Genomic DNA, 27,775 nt, shown 5'->3' with positions numbered 1-27,775 from the left:
CGTGTTTGATTTTCTGTTTCATTGTAATGTTTTTTCTCATGTACAGCGCTTTGAAAGCCTTGTTGCTCAAAAGCGCTATATAAATAAACTTGACTTGAGCCGCATTTACCACTAAAGAAATCTTGCATTCATAAGTACCGTGCAACTTTTGGTAAAAAGGCTGGTAATGCGAACATTTCTGCAGGTGTAGAAGCAAGCAGGGTGTTATCTTGTATTCTGTTCATCCTTCTTTCTTTCCTCCATTCTATTCTCCTTCTCTCCCCTTTTCCTTTTTGCCCCCCTTTCTCTCTTTCGTGCTTCTTTTTTTTTCCTTTCCATTTCTGTCTCTGTGTCCGTAACAATTGAAATAATCCCAAAGCAGTTTCTAATAAAGTTTCTTTTTATGAATATCAAGCAGAGCTTTAAAGCGTTAGCTGTAATACTCTACTTGTGAAAGTAAATCTGTTAGGCTTTTTCTTGGCACACCTCCAACAATTCTGAGTGCTTCTCTGCCGGACAGGACACGGTAAAAAAAAAAAAAAAAGATTGTGGATGCTGAGGATGATGGCCTGCCAATCTTTGCAGGTTGCATACAGTGATGGCAGTCATAGACTTCAACGCCGAAGTCTCTTTAAGTTAAATGAATGGATGGATAGGAATACTTCAACCCCCCTTGGGTTTGGCAGTACGATGTTTGTGAACGTATGAAATATAAAAGGTATTTGCGTTATGTATTCTGATTTATTTTGACAGCCACAGGAAACAAAATATGTAGTCAGGTAAATTCCTTTGTTCTTCTGCAAATTAGGTGTGTTTCATTCAATAGTTCAATATCACTCACATCTTATAAAACTCAAACCACACAGTTGCTCTGTGTGTTAGCATTGATAACAAGGAGCTGGTTGCCTCAGGCAACAGAAAGCAGTAGGGAAGTTTACCCCAGAGAAATATCATATCCTTTAGATTTATTGCGAAAATAGGTTTTACAAACGAAAATGATATCTCCTGTCTCCATTACTTTTTTTCAGTTTGACACAAGTTTAAAGATTCCCTCCATACAATAGTCTGTAATGTCTAAAATTGTTCTAACCTTGACAGGATTTATTTTAAACTGTGGAAAGTTTGCTTTTAGGAAGTATTTTAATGTTTCTCCAATGAATGGGGAGTTTCTGCATTTTTGCAAATTTCAGTCTAAGGGCTAAATTTGTGTCTCAAATTTAAAAACAAAACATCTCAATTGTTAACAATATAAAAATGGTTTTCCATAGTGAAAGTTTTGAGAGCAGACTGCTAGACATGGGCTGGTGTCCAAAGGGGGGGTTGGGTTGAAGTGAACCTGCTGTTGTTATACCTCTGAGCTGACCAAGTGGGGTAGTAACAGCCACCCAATGATTGACATATGAAAGGTTAAGCTGGCTTTGCAAATCAAGGTTTTGATAACGCAATGACAGACGGTCTATGAGACCAGCTGGGGTACGGAAACACACTGGGGCACGGTGTGGTGTGTCTTTTGTTGCTTGTCACTTCTTGCCTTTAACACATTGTATGGGTTGTGCTGAAGTGCGGACAAGACTGAGCAGAGCACTGAACTTCAAGCATTGCAAGTAGATCTCAGTTTAGGTAAAACTTTTAAATTAACGTTTCAAAAAAAGACATGTCTGACACATTTTATGGTTGCATGATAATGTGACTCTGCCAAGTTCCACTTCCTGTGGTTATGTGAAGCCGTTTGTAAGGAATTGGAATACATTTGTTCAGCAGGGATCCATCATAGGGAGCTGGGGTTGTGTAGTTGGTAGCACTGGTTGCCTGGACTCCCGGCAAGGGGTCTTCCTGCGTGGAGTTTGCATGTTCTCCCTGTGCATGCGTGGGTTCTCTCCAAGTACTCTGGCTTCCTACACAGTCAAAAAATAAATGATTGTTAGGTTAACTGGTCTCTCTCAGTTACCCATAGGTGTAAATGGGTGTGTGCATGGTTGTTTGTCCTGTATGTTGTCCTGTTGGACTGCTGACCTGTCCAGGATGTACCCCGCCTCTCACCAGTGGTCTTCTGGACATAAGCATAGAAAATAGATGGATTTTTAAAAAACAGTGACCGTTAGCAGTTCATTGTGTTCTTGCACTATGCCATGAAATTATTTTATTTTTACTCAAACTTAACATATAGTTAATATTTCATACCACCACATGCGTAAAAACTGCTAATGCTGTGTAAACAGAAGTCTGTCAGCTAACAATTACATTTATGATAAAAATACAATAAAATCTTGATATTTTTAACGGTTACCATTATTGGTTCTTAATTTTTAGCTGTGTTCAACTACCATGATGACTTCAAATGGACCTGGAAATCATTGTCCCTTCTTTTCAGCTCTTTCCAAAGAAAAAGCAGTAGTTTGGTTTCAGTCAGTCCAGTATAATTAAGTTAAATTGATTGAATATGTTATAATAAAAAAAAAAAGCATAGCTATGCTGGTGAACACAACATAGCTATGTACATATTCAAGGAGGTGGTTAGAGGTCCAAACTTCTTTTGCTCAGGTAATAGTTAACTTTTTGCTTTAAATAAGATTGTAGCTGTTAATAATTAATAATTCAGATTTTGTAAAAGAAATGTTACTGGAATCTAAATATCAGAATCAGAATCAGCTTTATTGCCAAGTTCGTACATACAAACAAGGAATTTGACTCCGGTACACTTTGCTCTTTGGTTTTGTATTTGCATTACAGAATAATGAATAAATATCCAGCCTCATGTATTACTCGTTAAGCTTTTTTCACAGTATAGGTAATTACTGCAATGTAGTTTTATAATTGTTGTCCCATATCTCTGCACAATAATGTAAATAATGTAAAAATAAGGAACAGTAAAGAATATAGAGTTTTCAATTAAAAGAAAAGAGAAACTGTACCTGATGTAATTATCTTTCTTTTTTAACTTTTTATGCTGGAAATCGATTGTGGAGAAAAAGTTAAAGTTTTTCAGCTCTACTTAAACTTTAATGCACAAACAAAACAGATGTTTTATTTTTTTGTGCAGTCATATTATGCATAGCACCATGCATAATGCAATAACTTCCCAAACAAACACTGCTTCTTGGTAATGCTTACAGGTCTGCATATCATTCCGAGTTTAGTTTGAAATAAGCATGATTATCATTTCTGCAATGTCTGGCAGGATAATTAAAATTGAGAGTACAGCTATATTTTCAGAAACACGTCTTTGCTCATTTCTCTGTCTGTTGCTTTACCACACCTCCCAATTTTCCCTTACATAACAGAAATGTTTCTTTATTTTCGTCTAGTTAATTTGAGATGTTTTTGGGCCACAATGCTCCCAGAAACTTCAACCCTCAGTACATCTAGTGATGTCTTGACCTAGTAGGTAGAACAGAAACTTGTCATAATTAGGCCAAAGTAATTCTCTGGTGGGATTATAAAAAATAATATTAATAAAAAATCTTAAATCTGTTTTCAAACTACTGAAAGATACAGCAGCCAGTATTTGACGTTTTAGAGCAGAATCTTGCTAACGTTCGGTAATTATTCAGAATTTCAGCTAGCATCTTTTAGTTCTTCATAAGTAAGTGTAAAAGATTGTATTCATGTGATTGTGACTAAATATTTTAAGATTGTATTACCAGAAATACATAGCTCTTTATTATCTTATAATGTCCATTTTTTTCCTTAATTTAATTAACAAGATAGAGACACAGGCGATTAAATGCCCTAAAGTCCTTCACGTTTCTTCACATGTTAATTAAAACGGTATCAAGCGTTTAGACGGCTTCCATTTTGATGAGTTCATTGTTTTTTCCAAAACTTAAGATTAAGCGCATCGTTTTACAACCCAGATAACATTTAGCTCCTGCCTTTTGGTTGCATGAAAAGGCCTTCTTATCTGTAGTGGGTCACATTTTCACTCCTGCCTGCCAAGCTCTTCTGTCACAACTCCAACAGCAGCCATTATTTTGATCTATAAATATATCCCTTGGCTTTGTTCTCTAAGAGACACAAATGAAAACGCATTGTCATGCAAGAAATAAATTCATATTCATGTACACACGCATGCAGATGCATTCTTGGTGTTGTTTGCAGCAGTGCCTTGCAGAATGAATCCTGAGAATCCTCTTCTCCTCACATGGCCCCTGAATGCTCCGGTAAAGAAGGATTTTGTTTCACTTTTGAATCCCTTTAAAGTATGGAGAAGGTATTGAGTAATGCATGAGAGCAAAAAGAGCTTACACTTTCATCCTTACCTGAAATAATTTTCCCTCTACTGCTCATCCCTCTCTCATGCCCTCCTTTCGTCCCTTTCCTCTGCTCCTTCTCCCTCTCAGCATGAATTGATTTAGTCCTATTACCTTACATGCCTGCCATCTGTTTTGGCTCCACATCCATCCCTCTTTCATAAAGATACATATATACCAAATAATGTGGTTTATTTATTTTTTCCAGCTCTCACTGTCAAACACACAAAGATACTGTAATCAGATCCAGCGATCTCATGTATTTTTTAATGCGGCAGCTAAAGAGAGAAAGGATACAGGCTCAGCTTACAGCAAGGCTTTGTATCAGCATATCACACTACAGCCATGTTATATGGAAATATAACCTCAGTATGGTCTTCAACATGAAGACATGATGGTGGCTATGGAGAACTTGTACGCTCTTTTTGTAAAATTTCAAATGGGATTTGTTGATCAAGTGGGCACAACGTGACTGGTTATTCTGGTTCACCACCTGACTGACATGTGTATTGGTATTTAACTGATAAAGAATTGATTTATTATATTATCTGTTTATTTGTTGATTTGGAATATGAGAAACCTGGGTATTTGTTTTTAAGGATGTTGGGTTAACAAGTATCAGACAAGATTTTAACAATATTTTGGTAGCATACTAACAAGGAACACTCACCTCAGTATGAGGAATACTTGGATCAGCATCAAAAAGCATATTCTGTACTGTTTCTGATTAGTCCCGCTTGTATTTATTTTAACATTTGGAGGCAATCTTAGACTGTGTTACGACCCCACTCGGTCTAGGGGTAGGGGGAAGTAAACATTCAAACCAGGTGTTGTTGGTTTTATGAAAGAAAGAGTAATTTATTTCTTTTTTAGTTCAGTTTCTGTTATTTTTAACAAAACAAACAAAAGGAGGGTACTTAACAAAGTACAAACCGTTTTAAAATAAAAAGGGGTAAAACCCAAAATACACAATAACCATAAATTTTACAAAATACACAACCATCAGTAATTTAACTAAAAATAATCCCCCAAAAGGAGGGACAAACTAATTCAACAGTTTCCTAAATCAAAAACATCCCTGCTAACAACAAGCAAACAAACAAATCAAGACAAATCCCAATCAACTTTAAAGAGACTCCTCTGAGCCAAGATGGAGTCATCAAGCAGGTGAGCACACAAAAATACCCAAGCTTCCCAACAAGCAGGTAAGCATACAAAAATAACCAAGCTTCAAAATTTTACAACACCAAAGTCAGAAGTGGCGAGCTGTTCTGTCCAAATACCAGCTGCCTTTAGTGGCAGGTGTAGAGAGTTTATATAATGTAGTCCCTTCTTGATTGGCGGCGAATTCAGAAGAACCAGGAAATGAATAGTCCAACATGAACTCCCGGAGACGTCCAGCAGGAGGAGTGCAGAGCGCGCAGGGAGATCAGAGTCCGTCAGGAACATCGAAGAAGAGGGTATCCAGCGAAGAAGAAATCCGATCCTATCAGAAACAGCGGTACCGATAGCACGGAGGAAAACGGTGCTTTTCAGCGACATCGACTGGCCAGTCTGTTGATGAAGGTACAAAACAAACACACATACGGCCACCAGCCGTAACACCCCCCCCCCCCCCCTAAAAATGTGAAACACAATGTCCATCCCTTCACTTACATTTTAATAACAAACTCTTGTTTTCATAACTCCTGTCTTGATAAAGAATCAGCCAAGATGTTTGCTGAACCCTTCTTGTATCTGATGTTCAGATAAAAGTCTTGAATGATTAAAGCCCAACGCATGAGTCTTTGATTATGGTTGTACATACGTGCTAGGAAGACAAGTGGGTTATGGTCAGTGTAGACCACAATTGGAGAAGGACAGGATCCAAGGTATACCTCAAAGTGTTGTAAAGCCAAAAGCAAAGCCAAGGCTTCCTTCTCAATGATGGAATAGTTAAGCTGGCTTCTGTTAAACTTCCTAGAAAAATAACAAATGGGATGATCAGCTCCATTTTTACCTTCCTGTAGGAGGACAGCACCAGCTCCCACTGCACTCGCATCAACCTCAAGTTTAAAGGGCCTTTCTGTATCTGGAGCAGAGAGTACAGGAGCATGACATAACAGAGATTTAATGCTATCAAAAGCATGTTGACATTCTGGGGTCCATACAAAGTTGACTTTTGGACTTAATAGACCAGTCAGAGGATGAACAATAGTGGAAAAGTTGCGACAGAAATTCCTATAATAACTTGCCATGCAAGGCACAGGGAACGAAGTAATGGCAGAAACTTTTTCTTTTAAAGGTCGCACTTGTCCTTGGCCTACCTGTCTACCAAGATAGGTCACTGTGGCTTTCCCAAAGTCACATTTGGCGAGGTTTAAGGTCAAAGAAGCTTTAGCAAGGCGAGTGAACACTTGTTTTAAAACAGTTATGTGTTCTGTCCAGGTAGAAGTATATACTACTATATCATCCAAGTATGCACTGCAGTTAGACAAACCAGACAAAACAATGTTTACTAGGCGTTGGAAGGTGGCAGGGGCATTACACATCCCAAACGCCATCACATTGTACTGTAAAAATTGGTCTGGTGTAACAAAAGCAGAAATATCAGAAGCTCTCTTTGTGAGGGGTACTTGCCAATATCCTTTTAATAAATCTAGTTTGCTTACATACTGAGCATTTCCCACATTATCTACACAGTCCTCAATGCGAGGAAGTAGATACGAGTCAGTAACTGTAACAGAATTTACCTTGCGGTAATCTGTAATGAAAAGTGGTGTGCCATCGGGTTTCATTTCAAGCAAACAGGGAGAACTCCAAGAACTCGAACTGTGTTTTGCAAATCCATTTTGCAACATGTACTCTGTCTCACTGTTCATTAGAGCTCTTTTAACAGGATTTATTCTATAAGGATGTTGCTTAATGGGTTTAGCATTAGCGACATCAATGTCATGTTCAAGTACTGTAGTGCGTGTCGGTATGTCATTGAATAGACATGGGAAACTGCTCATCAGTGATAAAATATCATCTTGCTGGCTTTCAGGCAAATGTGTAAGACTATTTGAAAACTCCTTCAACATTTCAGAATTGGGCAAACGAGGACTTTGGTGAAAACTGGAGCGAAGAGTTAAACCATCTTCACCCGATTCAGAGCTAACATCATCTGTCACAATTATGGCTGCACTGCCACTGGGTTTTATTTTACTCTGGTCCATATTTGGGTTAGTTGTTCGAATGTAGTACGGTTTTAGCATGTTTATGTGACACACTCTGGTTTTTCTCCTCCTTTCAGGAGTGTTTATCACATAGTCAGTGTCACTCAGTTGATCACTAACCTCATAAGGACCTGAGAACTTGGCATCAAGAGCAGATCCAGGGATAGGCAGTAATGCCAAAACTTTGTCGCCAACCTGAAAGTGACGAAGAACAGCAGAATGATCATAACGCCTTTTCATTGATTTCTGAGAGTCACAAAGGAACTCTTGTGCAATTGCACGGGAAGAATGCAAACGCTCACGAAACTTACAAACATAATCCAAAATGTTTTCCCGAGCGGAAGTGTCAGAGTTCAAAAGTTTCTCTTTCAGAATTTTTAGTGGACTGCGAAGAGTATGACCGAACACTAGTTCTGCAGGGCTAAATCTTAATGATTCCTGAGTGAATTCTCTAGCTGCAAACAGTACAAAAGGGATACCTTCATCCCAGCTTTTCTTATTCTCAAGGCAGTATTTCTTCAGCATAGACTTTAAAGTCTGATGCCAACGTTCTAAAGCTCCCTAAGATTGAGGATGATATGCACTAGAAACAGAATGTTTAATGTCTAGTTCTTTAAGAACCTGTCTAAAGAGTTTCAATTTGAAATTTGTACCTTGATCTGTCTGTACAGTTCTTGGAAGACCAAATGTAGAAAAGAATCTGGTCATGGCATTAATGATTGAACTAGCAGTGATTTTACAGAGAGGAATGGCTTCAGGGTAGCGAGTGGAAGCGCACATTAAGGTAAGTAAAAACTGATTACCAGATTTGGTTCGTGGTAAAGGACCCACACAATCCATAATGATGCATTCAAATGGTTCTTTCAATGCAGGAATTGGATGGAGCAGAGCATTTGGTATGGTCTGGTTAGGCTTTCCAGCCATCTGACATATGTGGCAACTGCAGCAGAATTTAACCACATCTGTTTTTAATCCAGGCCAGTAAAAGTGTTTCAAAATCAGTTGGTATGTTTTTGAAACACCCAAGTGTCCTGACCATTTACTTTCATGTGCTAATGATAAAATATTCTTTCGATAACTGGATGGAACCACAATCTGTAAAACTATGTTCCAATCAGCACCAGGAAGCAGAACAGGACACCATCTACGCATTAAAATTCCATCATCCAGAAAGAAAGATACACCTTCTTCCTTGGCCGCATCAGGACCTACTACACCTTCAAAATAGGGTTTTAACGTTGGATCCGACCTCTGAGAAGTGCGCAGGTGAGCACGAGTGATTGGGAAAGCACTATCAGGGGTCTGTAATGCATCCCCACCAGTCATATCCGGAACTGCAGAAGCCTCTGTAACAGAGTCAGATTCTCCACCACCTGAGAACACTGACATAAACAAACTGTCAGACAAATCCACATCATCACTTTTAGCCTTTTTCTTACGTTTTTGTGCACGAGTTAGTACACCAGTTGGGTTCACTTGGGAGATTACTTGTTATCTCTAGTTCCCAAGTTTTGTGGTACATCCAAAACCTCTAATGCAGGAGTTACCTTACCGCCAGCAATATCATTACCTAACAGTAATGCGACACCTTTGATAGGTAGTGCTGGGCAGAAAAGCAATAGGAAAAATTCCTGAGATTATTTTGGACTTTAAATGTACCAGATGTACAGGCCGAGGAACATAACTCATTTCTACGCCCTGTAGAATTGCACTATATCCACATGATGACTGTTCAGAAAACGGTAATGTGTCAGCTAAAATAATGGACTGAGAACCTCCAGTATCACGCAGAATGCGAATAGAACACTGATCTTCAGGCTGTCCAGCGAGCGAAACTAGTGCATCCGACAGAAAAGGGTTGAAGCAGGGATCAGGTGTGCAGTCAACTTCAGCTCTTACAATGTTTGGTTTTCTCTTAATGAGTCCTACACCTTTCGGTTGGGACTGAACAGAGGTTTGTGTTTTCCGTTTTAAAGCTAAACAGTTAGCAATGACATGCCCTGTTTTATGACAATAAAAACACTCTGTTTTCCTTCAATTGTATGGGCTTGACTGTGTCACACGTCTTAACAACAGAAGTTTTGTTCGGATTGGACTGAAAAATTGTTTTGTGGGTAAGCACATACTCATCAGCAAGGACAGCAGCAGCAGACAAAGACTCTACTTTTTGTTCATTTAAATGCATGGAAATGCGTTCAGGCAAACAGGTCTTAAACTCCTCTAACAAAATTAGCTCCTTTAAGCTGAGAAAGTTTGAGACTTTACAAGAACACCATCTGTCAAAAAGAGTTCCCTTTTCCCTAGCGAACTCAACATAGGTTTGACTGGGATTTTTCTTAAAAGACCTAAATCTTTGTCGGTAAGCCTCCGGGACAAGTTCATAGGCTTTTAAGATGGCAGCCTTTACCTTTTCAAAATCTAGGGTGTCTGCAAGAGGGAGAGTTGCAACAACCTCTTGAGCTTTTCCATACAGTTTGCATTGCAACAGAAGTGACCAGGCTTCAGGAGGCCACTGCAAAGCTTGTGCTATTTTTTCAAAAGCTGAGAAGTAACAATCTACTTCCGCTTCTCGGAATTCAGGCACTAGAGCAACATACTTGGTAATATCGAAAGGTCTAATTTGAGATGAAGTAGTGGAATAACCAACAGAAGAGGAGTTTACTGCAAAAGCAGGAACATTAATTCTAGTCTGAGATTCAAGCTCTAACTGACGTATTTTTATGGCAGTTTCTGCTTCAATTTCCAACCTTTTCATTTCTAGTTGGAACTGCCTTTGCTGTGCCTTCTCTTGGGCCTCAAGGTGCAGTCTAGCGAGTCGGACTTTAATCCGAGCATCAGCCTTTGACCCAGCCAAACTACTGGCGTCAGAGAGAGGATTAAACCGAGGGAGTGTGTAAGGAGTCTTAATCCCCACACCCACCTCAGCATCCACATCTGGAGAGACTGCTGGAGGTTTTCCCAAAACCTTCTTACCACCTTCATCAGAAGAAAGGGCCTCGGACTGAGCTACAGCAGCAGAAGTCAAAGCAGGTTGAGCCACAGAACTCACAGATATCTCAGAACATACAAGAACTCCTAGTTCTACCAATTTGTCCACTACAAGATTCCTTAGTTCCTTCTTAAGGAGCTGTTTAGAATAAATGCAGAAATGTGCTGCAATTTGTGCCAAATCATCCTTTCGACATGACTCTATTAGTTCAAGAGAGGGACTTTCCAAAAACTGTTTTAAGTTAAACTGTGCCATACTAAAATTTTGCACAAGTGACAACAGGGGCCTACCAAGACCTTGTCACTTTCTGAACTGACAAAGCTAAAGTTTACACTTTCAATCACAGGATTCATTTAAAGATATCCCGGACGAGCCCCCATTAAATGTTACGACCCCACTCGGTCTAGGGGTAGGGGGAAGTAAACATTCAAACCAGGTGTTGTTGGTTTTATGAAAGAAAGAGTAATTTGTTTCTTTTTTAGTACAGTTTCCGTTATTTTTAACAAAACAAACAAAAGGAGGGTACTTAACAAAGTACAAACCGTTTCAAAATAAAAAGGGGTAAAACCCAAAATAACCATGCATTTAACAAAATACACAACCATCAGTAATTTAACTAAAAATAATCCCCCAAAAGGAGGGACAAACTAATTCAACAGTTTCCTAAATCAAAAACGTCCCTCCAAACAACAAGCAAACAAACAAATCAAGACAAATCCCAATCAACTTTAAAGAGACTCCTCTGAGCCAAGATGGAGTCATCAAGCAGGTGAGCACACAAAAATACCCAAGCTTCCCAACAAGCAGGTAAGCATACAAAAATAACCAAGCTTCAAAATTTTACAACACCAAAGTCAGAAGTGGCGAGCTGTTCTGTCCAAATACCAGCTGCCTTTAGTGGCAGGTGCAGAGAGTTTATATAATGTAGTCCCTTCTTGATTGGCGGCGAATTCAGAAGAACCAGGAAATGAATAGTCCAACATGAACTCCCGGAGACGTCCAGCAGGAGGAGTGCAGAGCGCGCAGGGAGATCAGAGTCCGTGAGGAACAGCGAAGAAGAGGGTATCCAGCGAAGAAGAAATCCGATCCTATCAGAAACAGCGGTACCGATAGCACGGAGGAAAACGGCGCTTTTCAGCGACATCGACTGGCCAGTCTGTTGATGAAGGTACAAAACAAACACACATACGGCCACCAGCCGTAACAGACTGCTTATAGAGCATCGAACTTTTATCTCCAGATCATCGAGCATGGAAAAAAAAAAAACGGCATCACATACAGGTCCTTCTCAAAATATTAGCATATTGTGATAAAGTTCATTATTTTCCATAATGTCATGATGAAAATTTAACATTCATATATTTTAGATTCATTGCACAGTAACTGAAATATTTCAGGTCTTTTATTGTCTTAATACGGATGATTTTGGCATACAGCTCATGAAAACCTAAAATTCCTATCTCACAAAATTAGCATATCATTAAAAGGGTCTCTAAACGAGCTATGAACCTAATCATCTGAATCAACGAGTTAACTCTAAACACCTGCAAAAGATTCCTGAGGCCTTTAAAACTCCCAGCCTGGTTCATCACTCAAAACTCCAATCATGGGTAAGACTGCCGACCTGACTGCTGTCCAGAAGGCCACTATTGACACCCTCAAGCAAGAAGGTAAGACAGAAAGAAATTTCTGAACGAATAGGCTGTTCCCAGAGTGCTGTATCAAGGCACCTCAGTGGGAAGTCTGTGGGAAGGAAAAGGTGTGGCAGAAAACGCTGCACAACGAGAAGAGGTGACCGGACCCTGAGGAAGATTGTGGAGAAGGGCCGATTCCAGACCTTGGGGGACCTGCAGAAGCAGTGGACTGAGTCTGGAGTAGAAACATCCAGAGCCACCGTGCACAGGCGTGTGCAGGAAATGGGCTACAGGTGCCGCATTCCCCAGGTCAAGCCACTTTTGAACCAGAAACAGCGGCAGAAGCGCCTGACCTGGGCTACAGAGAAGCAGCACTGGACTGTTGCTCAGTGGTCCAAAGTACTTTTTTCAGATGAAAGCAAATTCTGCATGTCATTCGGAAATCAAGGTGCCAGAGTCTGGAGGAAGACTGGGGAGAAGGAAATGCCAAAAATGCCAGACGTCCAGTGTCAAGTACCCACAGTCAGTGATGGTCTGGGGTGCCGTGTCAGCTGCTGGTGTTGGTCCACTGTGTTTTATCAAGGGCAGGGTCAATGCAGCTAGCTATCAGGAGATTTTGGAGCACTTCATGCTTCCATCTGCTGAAAAGCTTTATGGAGATGAAGATTTCATTTTTCAGCACGACCTGGCACCTGCTCACAGTACCAAAACCACTGGTAAATGGTTTACTGACCATGGTATCACTGTGCTCAATTGGCCTGCCAACTCTCCTGACCTGAACCCCATAGAGAATCTGCGGGATATTGTGAAGAGAACGTTGAGAGACTCAAGACCCAACACTCTGGATGAGCTAAAGGCCGCTATCGAAGCATCCTGGGCCTCCATAAGACCTCAGCAGTGCCACAGGCTGATTGCCTCCATGCCACGCCGCATTGAAGCAGTCATTTCTGCCAAAGGATTCCCGACCAAGTATTGAGTGCATAACTACATGATTATTTGAAGGTTGACGTTTTTTGTATTAAAAACACTTTTCTTTTATTGGTCGGATGAAATATGCAAATTTTGTGAGATAGGAATTTTGGGTTTTCATGAGCTGTATGCCAAAATCATCCGTATTAAGACAATAAAAGACCTGAAATATTTCAGTGTGCAATGAATCTAAAATATATGAATGTTAAATTTTCATCATTACATTATGGAAAATAATTAACTTCATCACAATATGCTAATATTTTGAGAAGGACCTGTATAACTTCATCGACAGATCAGAAAGGTGGCATCCTTCTCTGCCTTGTCTTAGCAAAAAAACATAATTTGTGTGTCCGCTTAAAAATAATTATAAATATTTTATAAATAATTTTATCAAGACATTCATTTTAAGGCAACAAATTGTCAATGATTTTCTTTAAATTATCAGCTTTTCTAGAGGTCACGAGAAAAAACATTAAAACCCCTTACATGTTCCTTTTACTAGCAGAAATGTTTACAGTCATGTCTAATATATTTTCTACCTCTATAAAAAAGTTGTTAAATTACAGGTAAACACCAGAAATTAATCTTGTTTTACCAATTAAACAAAATATATCAACTAAAACATATTCTGGATCCTTTAACTAAGATAAGTTCTTGTAACCTCGATCAGTCTCTGACATCAATCTGTGGACAGTCTGACCTCACTTTCAGCTGTGAGATGTTTAAACGTTCCCCGCATGTAAAGCCTGTTTCAAGTCACCCTGCAGCATCTCAATGAGATTAAGACCTGGAGTTTGACTAGGTCCAGGACTTTCTATTCCTTAATTCTCAGCCAGTCCTTGGTGATGTAATGGTTTGTTTTGGGTCATTGTCATGTGGCACTATCCAGTTCTGCTTCAACTGTCATATTGTTTTTAACGGATTTGACCCACATGCAGAAAACAATTCAGGAGACAGAGTTTTACAGTGAAGTGTTTATTTACAGTGTAGTGAAAAGGGCAGGGGAGCTGGAACCGGGAAACCAACTGTAAAATAAACAGGATGGTAAGCAGGGAATACTCAGGGTCAAAACTCAAGAATAATAATTCAGCCTTACTGGGTTGGTGGAATGATCCGCCAGAGGGTGAAGCGGAGAGACCAAATAGTTGTTTACTCGTGAGACAGATGATGGTGGAATAATGGTGTGCCAGGAGGATAAGATGGTCCAGGGCTTTCAGAAGTTGGTGCAGTGGAAGGAAGATGATGGACAGGGTTCTTGAAGGGTGATCCAAGAAGCGAAGAATTTAGGAGGCTGCCAACCGGTGTGGTCCAATGAAGTAACGAAAGGCTACAGTCTTTGATCATGGAGCTGGATAGCTTCTTTCCAGAAGTGGTTACCGTATTTTCCGCACTATAAGGCGCACCGGATTATAAGGCGCACCTTCAATGAATGGCCTGTTTTAGAACTTTTTTCATATATAGGGTGCACCGGATTATAAGGCGCATAGAATAGAAGCTACTGCAGTCAAACGTTTGACTGGGGTTGCGTTATGCATCCACTAGATGGAGCTGTGCTAAAGAGAATGTCAACAAAACAGTCAGATAAGTCAGTCAGTCAAACTTTATTAATACACTACAAACCAGCGTTCTGATAACTCCATTCACTCTCATGGTAAGGTCTCCTCTACATAGAATTCTATTGAATAGAGCCAACCGCACGTTAGGAATGCATTGGAGTCTATGAAGTTGAAGTTGAAATCAAACGTTAATTAAAACGGGAAAGAGAACTTTTCCCTGATTCAGTAAACACATAAAAGAAACAGTTTGATGCACTAAATCAAACGTTAGTACTGTTAGCCTTTCCTGTTTCTGTCCCCTGACCGTAGTCTGATGACACAGGGGAGATGCTTTCTCCAGGGCCGAAGTTACTAGTTTCCTCGGGGTTAACTCCCTCACTCATACGTTGCTGAGTTGAGCATGAAGAAACAGCATCAAAACACTGAGTTGTTGACGAGATTCAGGGTTCTTTTTAATGACTTTGCAGCACGTAAAAACACAGGGCTTACAGAGTCATACACCGCTGCTCCGGTCGCCGTCTCTACCCACCCCACACACACAATAATACCGACGTCACTCCTTCACTCTTGATTCTCAGCTACGGCAACACACAGCGCCACCTCTGTCCGGAGGAATAATGTCAACATCTTCCATCCACACACACGAAACATACACCCCACACACTGAGCTTCTAATCACATATAGTTCAGGCAATTCCTGCAACAGTACATTCAAACGTTATACACACACAAGTGGTGTTGGACTAGGAGTAAGCACAGTACAGGTGTTTACCGCTATTACTTTGGCGACGCCCCTGACTACGGTAGCCGTAATGCTGCAAGCGGTGCGGCTTTGTAGTTTACCAGTCGTACTGAAACATTTTGACAGAGCGCCGTGTACAACCAGTATGGATCAACCAATTAACCAATTGATCCATATACAGGTCCTTCTCAAAAAATTAGCATATTGTGATAAAGTTCATTATTTTCTATAATGTAATGATGAAAATTTAACATTCATGTATTTTAGATTCATTGCACACTAACTGAAATATTTCAGGTCTTTTATTGTCTTAATACGGATGATTTTGGCATACAGCTCATGAAAACCCAAAATATGCTAATTCCTATCTCGGATGAAATTAGCATATTTCATCCGACCAATAAAAGAAAAGTGTTTTTAATACAAAAAAACGTCAACCTTCAAATAATCATGTACAGTTATGCACTCAATACTTGGTCGGGAATCCTTTGGCAGAAATGACTGCTTCAATGCAGCGTGGCATGGAGGCAATCAGCCTGTGGCACTGCTGAGGTCTTATGGAGGTCCAGGATGCTTCGATAGCGGCCTTTAGCTCATCCAGAGTGTTGGGTCTTGAGTCTCTCAACGTTCTCTTCACAATATCCCACAGATTCTCTATGGGGTTCAGGTCAGGAGAGTTGGCAGGCCAATTGAGCACAGTGATACCATGGTCAGTAAACCATTTACCAGTGGTTTTGGCACTGTGAGCAGGTGCCAGGTCGTGCTGAAAAATGAAATCTTCATCTCCATAAAGCTTTTCAGCAGATGGAAGCATGAAGTGCTCCAAAATCTCCTGATAGCTAGCTGCATTGACTCTGCCCTTGATAAAACACAGTGGACCAACACCAGCAGCTGACACGGCACCCCAGACCATCACTGACTGTGGGTACTTGACACTGGACTTCTGGCATTTTGGCATTTCCTTCTCCCCAGTCTTCCTCCAGACTCTGGCACCTTGATTTCCAAATGACATGCAGAATTTGCTTTCATCCGAAAAAAGTACTTTGGACCACTGAGCAACAGTCCAGTGCTGCTTCTCTGTAGCCCAGGACTGGGGAATGCGGCACCTGTAGCCCATTTCCTGCACACGCCTGTGCACGGTGGCTCTGGATGTTTCTACTCCAGACTCAGTCCATTGCTTCCGCAGGTCCCCCAAGGTCTGGAATCGGCCCTTCTCCACAATCTTCCTCAGGGTCCGGTCACCTCTTCTCGTTGTGCAGCGTTTTCTGCCACACTTTTTCCTTCCCACAGACTTCCCACTGAGGTGCCTTGATACAGCACTCTGGGAACAGCCTATTCGTTCAGAAATTTCTTTCTGTGTCTTACCCTCTTGCTTGAGGGTGCCAATAGTGGCCTTCTGGACAGCAGTCAGGTCGGCAGTCTTACCCATGATTGGGGTTTTGAGTGATGAACCAGGCTGGGAGTTTTAAAGGCCTCAGGAATCTTTTGCAGGTGTTTAGAGTTAACTCATGGATTCAGATGATTAGGTTCATAGCTCGTTTAGAGACCCTTTTAATGATATGCTAATTTTGTGAGATAGGAATTTTGGGTTTTCAAGAGCTGTATGCCAAAATCATCCGTATTAAGACAATAAAAGACCTGAAATATTTCAGTTAGTGTGCAATGAATCTAAAATATATGAATGTTAAATTTTCATCATGACATTATGGAAAATAATGGACTTTATCACAATATGCTAATTTTTTGAGAAGGACCTGTATAAGGCGCTCCGGATTACAAGGATTACGCACTGTCATTTTTTGAAAAAATTAAAGGTTTTTAAGTGCGCCTTATAGTGCGGAAAATACGGTAATCCAGGCAGAGTTCCACACAAAAAGGCAAGGTCAGGTTCAGGTAATCCTGCAAGGTAACAAATTCAAATTACTTAAAGTTCAAGGCAAGAACAAGACAAGGTAATGTGGCTTGAGCTGTACCACTAAGGGACAACACTCTGGCAGTGAGTAGCTGGCAGCCTCCTCCTAATATACTCCTCAGCAGGTAATCAAGGGAATGATGAACACCTGTCACCTCTCCTCCAGGTTCCACGCCGTTTACAGATGACATTTGATTTTCCCCAAGCTCTCTCTGATGCACTGTTGAATTTATGGGTCATATGATGGTGAGCTGGGCAGGTTCTGGTGCAGCAAAGCATCTCCAAACCATGACACTTCAGCCTCCATGCCTCACAGTTAGTATGAGGTTATTTTACTGGAATGCTGCATTTGGTTTATGCCAAACATGTCACGTGTTAAGAGAATTGAGCTTTAGACTCATCTGTCCAAAGAACATTACTCCAAAAGCTCTGATCTTTGTTTACCTACTAAAAAACTTTAGTCTAACCTTAATGTTTTGCTTAGAAAACTACGATTGTTTTCCTTGTACACCTCCAATCATAGTTAAGCTGTTTCTTTCTTATTGTAGAGACATGCACTAGCAAGATCCTGCTGGATGTCCCTGGACATTTGATGCTTTTTGGAAAATACATTTAGCATCTTGCGCTCTTCCTGCAGGATAAACTTTCTTGGACTGGGTTTCCTCCACATGTAGACTAATTTCCATAAAAGGGAATGGCTTTTTTCTTTTTAGACATTTGTATTCCCTTACCGGACTCATAAGCTGCCACAGTTTTCTTTCTGAAGGCCTCAGACAGCACTTTTAATCTCAGCATTGTTTTTACCCTCACTTTGTCAGTCACAAACAGGCCAAACTAAAGGTTTAACTAGGACAAACCTACTTCAAAATGCCAATTAACAGTGTTTTCATTATGTGCACTTAACGTAATACCTTTGTGTTTGATATCGGTCATTTTAAGTTGGAATAGATGGGTAGATCTCCTAATCTATTCATCACCAGCTCTTACAACTTACCCTTTTAATTTGCAAAGAACTATTTCCTGTTCATATTATGCTTGACACACGTCTCCACCTGTGCGTACATTATTTCAGGGCTTGCATCTATACACGCTGAGATAGCAGTTTGACTGAAGAGCACAAAAAACAGAACACCCTGGAAAAACAAACCTCTCTCCTAAATCCGACATAGTCATTCACAAAGTCTGATGAAAGCTAACCAATATCATTTGGCAATCTGCGGGCCTTTTACTGGCCTTTGGCGAGATTGATTGATATAAAGGGAGACGATGTGTCATGCCGACACTGTCAGCTGTTCAGTCCCCAGAAAGGATTTTATGATTGATGGCAGGCAGTCAGCACTGAGAGCTCTCACACCTCTGCACTGCACTCTCAGCACTCACTGTGATTACATCTGAGTGTATGTGTAGATAGAGCACCAATGTGGTGATGTGTGCGAGTCTTCATGTGTAGGGTTGATTACACTGGCAAGTGTCTGGCAGCCTATATCAACTTGTGTTGCATGTGGGAAGATGATGACAAAGACTGGCCATGCGTGATTTTGTGAATCAGTGTGTTTTTGTGCGTGTTGCTGGGGAAACCTGATTGCTAGTAGTGATAATGTGTGACTAAAGAAGGAAGGATGCCAGTGAAAGACAAAATATGATGTGGAAAGGAAAAGAATAGAAAACCTGGTGCTAGGTTGAAGGAATTAATGGAAAGTGTTACATTTATAGATAATCTAAGCTGTAATGAGAGAAGAATGGACGAATAAAGATGCTAAGAAGAAGAAAAGACTATGGAAGTAATATAAAAACTTTCTATTACATTGAAATCATTGTAATAGAAAAAGTGGGATGTATGCAGAAATGTGAATGTGTGGCAGAAAGGCTCTTATATCCCCACACGTCTTGAAAAATAAAGTGCTATGTGTCATTTTGTGGCGTTATGTGTAGGTCAACTGATTTATACTCATGTTCTCAAAGCATGAGGCAATTGAATCATTTTACGTAAGCATGAGCGCCCAGAAAACATTACAGTGCATTTTAGAAATCGCCCCCATTTTTCAAAGTTGAAGTCCCTATATAATGCATTTCATATTGCTGCAGGCTGCTACTGCGCAGTGTGCCGTGATACTAACTTTGATTAGTTGGAGGTAAGAACTAATGCAACAAACGCTCTAATAGGGATGTAGAGTAGCTTACCCTGGGCCTCAGCTCTGGGCTCCTTACACAAACCATTAATTTTACCAATTAGGTTTAATAGCCGTTTTCTTTAATAAACATCCCACTTCTTTTTCTGAGTGACACTGCAACTTGCTAGTGCTTATTATTGATAGAAGAGATTAAGTAGTGCTGTAGTAAGCACTGACAGGAAGGTGGAAGAGAGATCTGCAAAACGTTGAGGGGAAATATTTTTTCATATTACAGGCACAAATGTCAATGTACTTTATTAGGATTTTATGTGATAGAACAACACAATTGAGCACATAATTATAAAGGGAAAAAATACAATTTTCAAAATATGTCCTTTTTAGCTGAACCTTAGTCAGATTGGATGGAAGAGTGTCTATAAACTTTAATTTTTAAGTTCAGTCATGGATTCTCAGAGTGATTAATTAAAGGCACATGCTAATTTTGTTTCTAACATTTTCAGTTTTGAGAAGAATTTAATTTGTCAGTGAAAGAATCTCATCATAAGAAATTGAAAGATGTGTCCTTCCATTAACCACCTGTGGCAAAATTCATGCTATTCTTCAGCTGGTATTGGGAGCCACGTAAAATAATTTCCAGGGCCACAAATGGCTCCCGGGTTGCACTTTGGACACCCCTGCTATAAGGGGTTAGTAAAACCTATATTAATTCTATCTTGACATGAAAAACAGGCTGTATTGGTTAAATGATGCTATGAATCTATAATTGTGATGCGTTTCAAGCACCAGTATATGAAATATGTCTAGTAAATGAGGAGATGTGGACCTAATGAGTTAACACCAAGAATAAAACAGATGTCCACCTGAGCAGAAAGAGTATGGAAAATATGATGAAACAGACCATGGCTAAACCTGTTTAAAACCCACAGCATGTTAAATTAAACGCATAAAAACTGTATCTTCAAGAGACTGGCTTTTTTTAAGCAATATGTAGTTCGGTTCTACATATAGTATGTAAAGCTGATGGGAATTTTATATTACAAATATATAGTCATTTTGTTTGCCATAGATCTGACCTACATACAGAGAACACTCTGGAGAACAGAATATCTAAAGGATGTTTATTGTGACAAAGATTATCAGGAATGTAACGGATGATTCTCCAACTGTATGGGAAGAAGAGAAGAGCACTGGTGAAAAATAGGGAACTGAATAATGTTGAACTAAGAACAAGGAATTATTGCAAGCAAGAGAACAGCTTACTAAATAGGTATGGTCAGGTCGCCAGGGGAAGAGGCATTCAGGATCTAGGTTTGTAGAAGGTTCTTTAGGTGCTGTTCAGTGTGAGCTCGGAGCGAAACAGGATTGAGTTTGGTGTGCAGATGCTTACGTTGGAGGGTGGACCGGGTACGCTTGCGGCTTGGTCCAGGAGGCGAAGGTAGCAGGAAACTGCCACCTAGATGCAAGTCCAAACGAAGACACTAGATAGGAAATGAAATCCTCGGAATGTAGATATCCTTGATCATCCAAAAAAACGTCCGGACACGTAGTCAGTATTCAGTGACATAAACCCAGGGTTCAGGTTTACTTAGCCTGCAAAGGAGCATAAACAAAGTTACACGAGGTCGAAGAACAAAGCATAGTTTTAGTGTTTGGCTTGAGTCACTGGAGACCACTGGCTTTATCTGAGATACGTAGAATGTAGGATGAATGCGAAGACCAGCAGGTAACTGAAGGTAAACAGCAGAGGGACTAATCACAGTCTCAATCTCATAAGGACTGATGAAATGAGGCGAAAGCTTCCTAGACATGGATTTAAGGGGTATATCACGTGCTGACAACCATACCTTCTGTCCAGGCTGGTATTCAGGTGCAGGCCTGCGTTTCCGGTCAGCGAAACGTTTGTTTGTCAGCAGTGCGGTGCAAGGTTTGGATAGTCGAGTTCCAAATGGATCTGCAGCGGCGGATGTGTTGGTGTACTGATGAAACGTGATATCCTTTTTCTCGGCAGCAAACAGGGATGGCTGATAACCAAGGGAAGTTTCAAAAGGTGAACGTCCAGTTGCTGAAGAAACGTGTGAATTTAATGCATACTCATCCCAAGGTAGGTATGAGCACCAATCTGAGGGGTTTGTGGATGTGAGACATTGTAAGGTGGATTCCAGCTGCTGATTTAATCTTTTGGTTTGACCGTTAGACTGAGGGTGATAACCTTAGCTCCTAGAGATAAACAAAACTGTTTCCAAACCTGCGAGATGATCTGTGGGCCTTGGTCGGATAAAATGTCCTGAGGGATATCATGAAGACGAAACACATGTTTAGTGAGTAGTTTGGCTGTCTGTAGGGCTGACGGAAACTTCCTGAGGGGAATGAGACACGCCTTAGAAAAACGATCCACAATTGTGAGAACTGTTGTCATACCTGAGAGTAGGGGAAGTCCAGTAACGAAATCCAATGCCATGTGAGACCAAGGTCGATTTGGGATGCTGAGGGGTTGGAGAAGACCTGCGGGTGACTGGTTACTGTACTTATTTCTGGCACAAAATTCACAAGCTTGCACAAACTCTTTCACATCTTTATGCAACGAGGGCCACCAAAACATCCTTTGAACTAGAGCAATAGTTCTACTAACACCAGGATGGGCAGAAAGTTTTGCTGTGTGCAACCAATCGATTAGTTGGGAGTGTACTTTCGATGGAACATAGATGCGGTTTGGTGGTCCATTGCCAGGGTTAGGTTCTTGTTGTTGGGCCCTAAGAACAGTGTCCTCTATCTCCCACCTGAGTGCTCCAATCGTCCAACTGGGTGGCAGGATGGGAGCTGGTTGCTTCTCGGAATCATCAGTGGCAAACTGTCTGGAGAGGGCATCCGGCTTAGTGTTCTTAGGTCTGGGTCTGAAAGAAATGCATAAGTCAAAACGAGAGAAAAATAAAGACCACTGAGATTGGTGTGGGTTAAATATTTTAGCTGACTGGAGGTAGGCCAAGTTCTAATGATCAGTCCAGACTTGGATGGGATGCTCAGCCACCTCAAGCCAGAGGCGCCACTCCTCAAAGGGCAGTTTAATTCCTAGCAGTTCTCCGTCACCCACGTCATAGTTTCTCTATGTATTACTGAACCTGCGGGAAAAAAAAAGCACAAGGATGAAGTCGCCCATCTTCTGAGTTCTGTGATAACACTGCTCTGACTCCAATGTCAGAGGCATCGAGCTCTAGGATGAACTGTCTTGAGGAATCCGGATGGACTTAGATGGGGGCTTGGGAGAACCTTTCTTTGAGGGTTTGGAAAGCTACTTCGGCTTCAGATGACCAGGAAAATGAGGACTTAGAGGAAGTTAGTGCAGTCAGAGGTGCAACAATGACACTATAATCCTTAATGAAACATCTGTAAAAATTTGCAAAGCCCAAAAAATGCTGTAATGATTTGCGAGAGTCAGGCACCGGCCATTCCAGTAATGACTTAATTTTCTCTGGATCTGAACGTACCTGTCCACCCTCAAGGATGTAGCCCAGAAATGTGATGGAAAACTGATGAAACTCACACTTCCCGGCTTTATCAAACAAGCAAGTCTCCAAAAGGCGCTGCAGTACTTGCCGAACGTGCCTGTGGTGCTCCTGAACATCCTTCGAGTAGATCAATATGTCATCCAAGTATACAAAAACAAAAATTTTCAAAAAGTCTCTGAGCACGTCGTTGACTAACGCCTGGAACACAGCAGGAGCATTACATAGTCCAAAGGGCATGACCAAGTGTTCAAAATGGCCTAACGGTGTCTTGAAAGCCGTCTTCCACTCATCCCACTGGCGGATCCTGACTAGATGTTAAGCATTACGAAGATCTAAGTTAGTGAATATAGTGGCACCATAAACCAGTTTGAAAGCTGAGGTGAGGAGAGGAAATGGGTACTTAGTTTTACGGTGATTTGATTTAAACCCCTATAATCAATGCAAGGATGTAAGGAACCGTCCTTCTTCCCTACAAAGAAAAAGACTACCCCACGTGGTGAGGATGAGGGCCGAATAATATCTGCAGACAAGGAGTCATTTATATAATTCTCCATAGACGTTTGCTCTGGATGGGAGATGTTATAAAGTCTGCTAGTGGGCAGAGACGCACCTGGAAGAAGGTTGATCGCGCAATCATAGGGTCTGTGAGGTGGTAGGGACAGGGCCTTATTTTTACTAAAGACTCCCTTAAGATCATGGTATTCAAAGGGCACATGAGTAAGATCAATTACCTCATCCTCTTTCTTGGCCTGTTGAGGTTGACTAGGGGAAAAGGCAGATTGGAGACAAGATGAGTGACAATTAGTGGACCAGGACCAAATATGACACGTAGACCAATCTAAATGCGGATTATGTTCTTACAGCCAGAGGAAACCTAAGACTAATGAGCCTTGAGATACAGGAAACACATAAAATGATGTCTTCTCTCTATGATTGCCTGACAATAAAAGTTCTACTGGTTTGGTTCGTTGAGTTATTTGCTGCAACTTCTTACCGTCTAGAGCTAGAACAGAACGTGGGGAATCAAGTAATTCAACTTCTATACCTGCCTGATTTACCAACTCTGAATATTAAATTCTGTTCGCAGCCAGAATCTATCAATGTCGCAGGTCATGGATTGCTGGTTCACTATGATAGTAGCAGGTAAGCTAAATCAGGGGCCTTTACAAATCTGTGGTCCACCAACCCCTCCTTCAAAGCCTGTGGACCGTGTCTTTTAATGGCCCGGGGCAGACAGGACAAGTTGCTACAAAATGATCAGAAGAACCACAGTAAAAACACTGCTTGGATAATCTGTGTCTCTGTCTCTCTTCTGAAGAAAGACGTGTGCGTCCCAAGCATGGGTTCGGGTTCGGGAACTGGTTGCCGAGATGGACACGGATCATAGGGTGGAAAATTACTCTTTAGCTGAGGTTTGTAATTGGACCTTTCTGGAATGAGTTCGGTGTGCAGATGCTTACGTTGGAGGGTGGACAGGGTACGCTTGCGGCTTGGTCCAGGAGGCGAAGGTAACAGGAAACTGCCACCTAGATGCAAATCCAAACGAAGACAGTAGATAGGAAATGAAATCCTCAGAACGTAGATAGCCTTGATCATTCAAAAAGACCTCCGGACACGTAGTCAGTATTCAATGACATAAACCCAGGGTTCAGGTTTACTTAGCCTGCAAAGGAGCATAAACAAAGTTACATGAGGTCGAAGAACAAAGCATTGTTTTAGTGTTTGGCTTGAGCTTGTTACCACTGTGGGCAAACACTTTGGCATCGAAGTGCTGGCAGCCTCCTACTTAAGTACTCCTCAAAGTAATCAGTAGAATAAGTCGCACCTGTCACCCAGCACACCTGAGAAGTCCAGCACCGTCTGAAAACACTGAACACATGTAGCAAGCACAAAACACAAACACAACTCAGATCCTGACATATATAGTTTTTTTTTATTATATTACACCATCAGTGTAATTACAATTAGCATAGCAAACAATGGGTTAAGAATACATTATTTTGTGGCAATTATGCTCCAAGTGTCACAAATTCATGTCTTTCATGGCCGCAGTGCTAAAGCCTGTTGGCTGGAGTCTCACTGCAGTAGATGTCCACACCTGACAAAAAACATGAAAGGTCACAGAGAGTGTTGTAAGCATCATTATGACAGATGAGAAAGGAAGGAGTGAAGAAAATGTGCATTGTCATTGTAATACTTAACAATATTTAAATTTCATTATTTCCTAATATCAATGCAGGTGTGATCTAAAGTACTTTACTTAACTAAAATCCAAAGGAAGATCTTAAAAAAACTAAAATTTTTCAAAGATATACAGCTTCCTCCATATTTATTGGCAACCCTGATAAAGTCGCATAGAAAGCCTTAAAATAATTAATTGTTTATGGCACTGGCATACTTTTACACAAAAACTTTAGATTAGGGATGTACAATATATCACCGTCAACATCGGTATCAGCCGATGTTAGTAATTTTTTAACATCTTGGGATCGGCCTGATAAGTAATGTTTATTTCCATCTTGTTGCCATTTGTTTGCGTTTTTGAAGGGGGATACTTCTAAGCATGTGATAGTAATGCAGCGCAGGATTGTGGGGCGTTGAACTGAAGCAGAGAAGCAATATCAGTATTGTGGTCATTTTTTTCTTTGTGTTGGAAGGGTAGGGAAATATATATATTTTACTGGTAAATATTGGTAAGGGACAGTAACAGCAATATTAATATCGGATATCGATATCAGCCGAAATTTTCATATAGGTGCATCCCTTCCAGTGTTGCCAGGTGTACGATAATTATCGTATTTGTACAATAATTTTGCTCTGTGTACGATCAATATTCCTAAAAAAGGCCAAATGTATGATGATTTGACCATTCCGTGAATGTACGGTTGTAATCAGTTGTCATCAGCCTATCGCCAAAGTGTATTGGAGTTTTTTTATGAACCTTCAAGGCATCTGTGTCCGGATTCGGAAACAAATGCAGGAAATTCCAGCCAGTCGTGCTTTTCTAAATGTGACCTACGTGTGACGTTATGCGTTGGCCTCAGAACAACGGCCATGATTGGCTGAATAGTCCATTGTGCCCGCCCATGATTGAGTAAAAGAAAAAACGAAAAGAAGAAGAAGCAGAGCCCGGCACTGTGGGGCTGCAGAAGATGATAAATCCATTCCGTACTGACGCCACAAAGCTGCGAGTGCCTGTTAGACGCTATTTAACACATCAACAGACTTGTTATTTTGGTTATGACGAGTGTACGATAATTTCCCTCAAAATACGATAATTTTATGTCTCTAGTACGATAATCCTACATTTCTCACCTGGTAACACTGATCCCTTCTAAAGACCAATCCAAATTTGCTTTAAGTGCTTTCATTTAGTAGAAAAAATAATATACTTCTATTTTCTTAGCCAGTATTCAAAATAGTAAAGACAAGAGAGCATCTCATTCAATTAAAGCAGATTTGTGTTGGTCTTTTTAAGTCAGAAAGTTTGAAACCACAGGATCTGTGAAAAACAAGACAGGTTAAAGGTCAAAGTCTGTTCCTATAATAAAAAGATTAATTTCTTTTAAGGCTTTTTTGTGGTGTCAGTAACTATGGACACCACTGTAACTAAGAAGCATTTCTCAAATTTGCTATCAGTGAAAGCACTTTGCTGATGCATTCACAGTATTAATTCCCCTCTAGAAATACTGATTTACTAACAATGGGAACAAGATCCCAAAACGATGAAGCTTTAGTTTGGCTCTGAGCTCATATTTAAAAAGAGCTGAGTTTCATTTCAAATTACAGATACCATATCCTCCACGCTAAAGGAGGAGAGGGACAACACAGCTTCTTCATCAGTAAAAAAAACATAGGGCTGCATTAGTGCTCATGGGATGGAGAGCTGCTTCTCACATTTGTGAATGTAGCATTAATGGTCAGACACCCAACATCAATACAAAAAAAAAGACAAAAATTTTAAATCTAACAGCACTGGGAACATGTAGCTTCTGAAAGTATAGCAGCTTCTCCGCTCAGTTCCCAAAACACATGCAACACATAAGTAACTGTGTCAATTTTCTAGCCTTTGTTGTGTTTTTAAAAGGATATGAAAAAGTAAAAATAAAAAACTCAATTGTTTAACTTCAGGGCTGCATGGTGGCGCAGTTAGTAGCACTGTTGCCTTACAGCAAGAAGGTCCTGTGTTCGACTCCTGGCCGGGGGTCTTTCTGCATGGAGTTTGCATGTTTTCCCTATTCATGCATGGGTTCTCACTGGGTACTCCAGCTTCCCCCCACAGTCCAAAAACATGACTGTTAGGTTAATTGGTCTCTCTAAATTGCCCTTAGGTGTAAATGAGTGTGTGCATGGTTGTTTGTCCTGTATGTCTCTGTGTTGCCCTGCGATGGACTGGCCACCTGTCCAGGGTGTACCCTGCCTCCTGCCTATAGACTGCTGGAAATAGGCACCAGCTTCCCCGTGACCCACTATGGAAGAAGTAGTATAAAAAATAACTGACTGTTTAATTTCATAATTGTTTTTATTTTATTTTCATCACACATGTTGTTAAGCCCAAAATTCTTCATTTTTGGGCTTAACAACAAAGCAGATTTAGATGTAAGATTATTCAAACCAAAAAGTTTGTTTCGGTTTGAAAACAAGACAGCCCATTTCTGTAAAGAAATCTAAAGGAGTATTTGTTAAAAAAAATCATCTGTTGTATTTACATTTAGGAAAAATTTAAAACAACTTTACTGACATGATAGCAATACCTTTCATATGATTACTGACCAACCTTTTGCATGTTTCCACTGGTATATTGATGATTTATCATTGGTGATGAGCTCCAAGGCTTTGAAGTTGGAAGGCCTCCTCATCATAACCCTAATCTTTAGCTTTCTCCTGAAATTCTTGTGCCTTTGGCCGG

General features: G+C 40.6%; 1 protein-coding gene and 1 long non-coding RNA gene across 4 annotated transcripts in view; one reads left to right on the top strand and one right to left on the bottom strand.

Moving 5' to 3' along the window:
• nkain2 (sodium/potassium transporting ATPase interacting 2) overlaps nucleotides 1–27,775 on the top strand; it is a 151,538-nt gene that overhangs the window by 29,445 nt on the left and 94,318 nt on the right. Inside the window, exons 1-2 of one of the 3 annotated variants that reach the window (XM_047387776.1) lie at nucleotides 5,345–5,434; nucleotides 11,185–11,583. The exons of the other annotated variants lie outside the window; for them this stretch is intronic. Coding sequence (XP_047243732.1) covers nucleotides 11,578–11,583 — 6 coding nt within the window. The 5' untranslated portion in view covers nucleotides 5,345–5,434; nucleotides 11,185–11,577. Of the gene's footprint in view, nucleotides 1–5,344; nucleotides 5,435–11,184; nucleotides 11,584–27,775 lie in introns of those variants that run through there. 3 annotated transcript variants of the gene reach the window in all.
• LOC124881886 lies at nucleotides 729–5,088 on the bottom strand. The gene is made up of 3 exons (XR_007041772.1): nucleotides 4,046–5,088; nucleotides 1,993–2,029; nucleotides 729–1,874 (listed from the first exon to the last, which is right to left on the bottom strand). It is a non-coding gene; the product is annotated as an uncharacterized LOC124881886 (long non-coding RNA).

The sequence above is a fragment of the Girardinichthys multiradiatus genome, chromosome 15 (assembly GCF_021462225.1).
Source record: "Girardinichthys multiradiatus isolate DD_20200921_A chromosome 15, DD_fGirMul_XY1, whole genome shotgun sequence".
NCBI classification, from domain to species: Eukaryota; Metazoa; Chordata; class Actinopteri; order Cyprinodontiformes; family Goodeidae; genus Girardinichthys; species Girardinichthys multiradiatus.
Note: the sequence above shows the minus strand (reverse complement) of the source record. Positions and strands in the feature narration are given on the sequence as shown.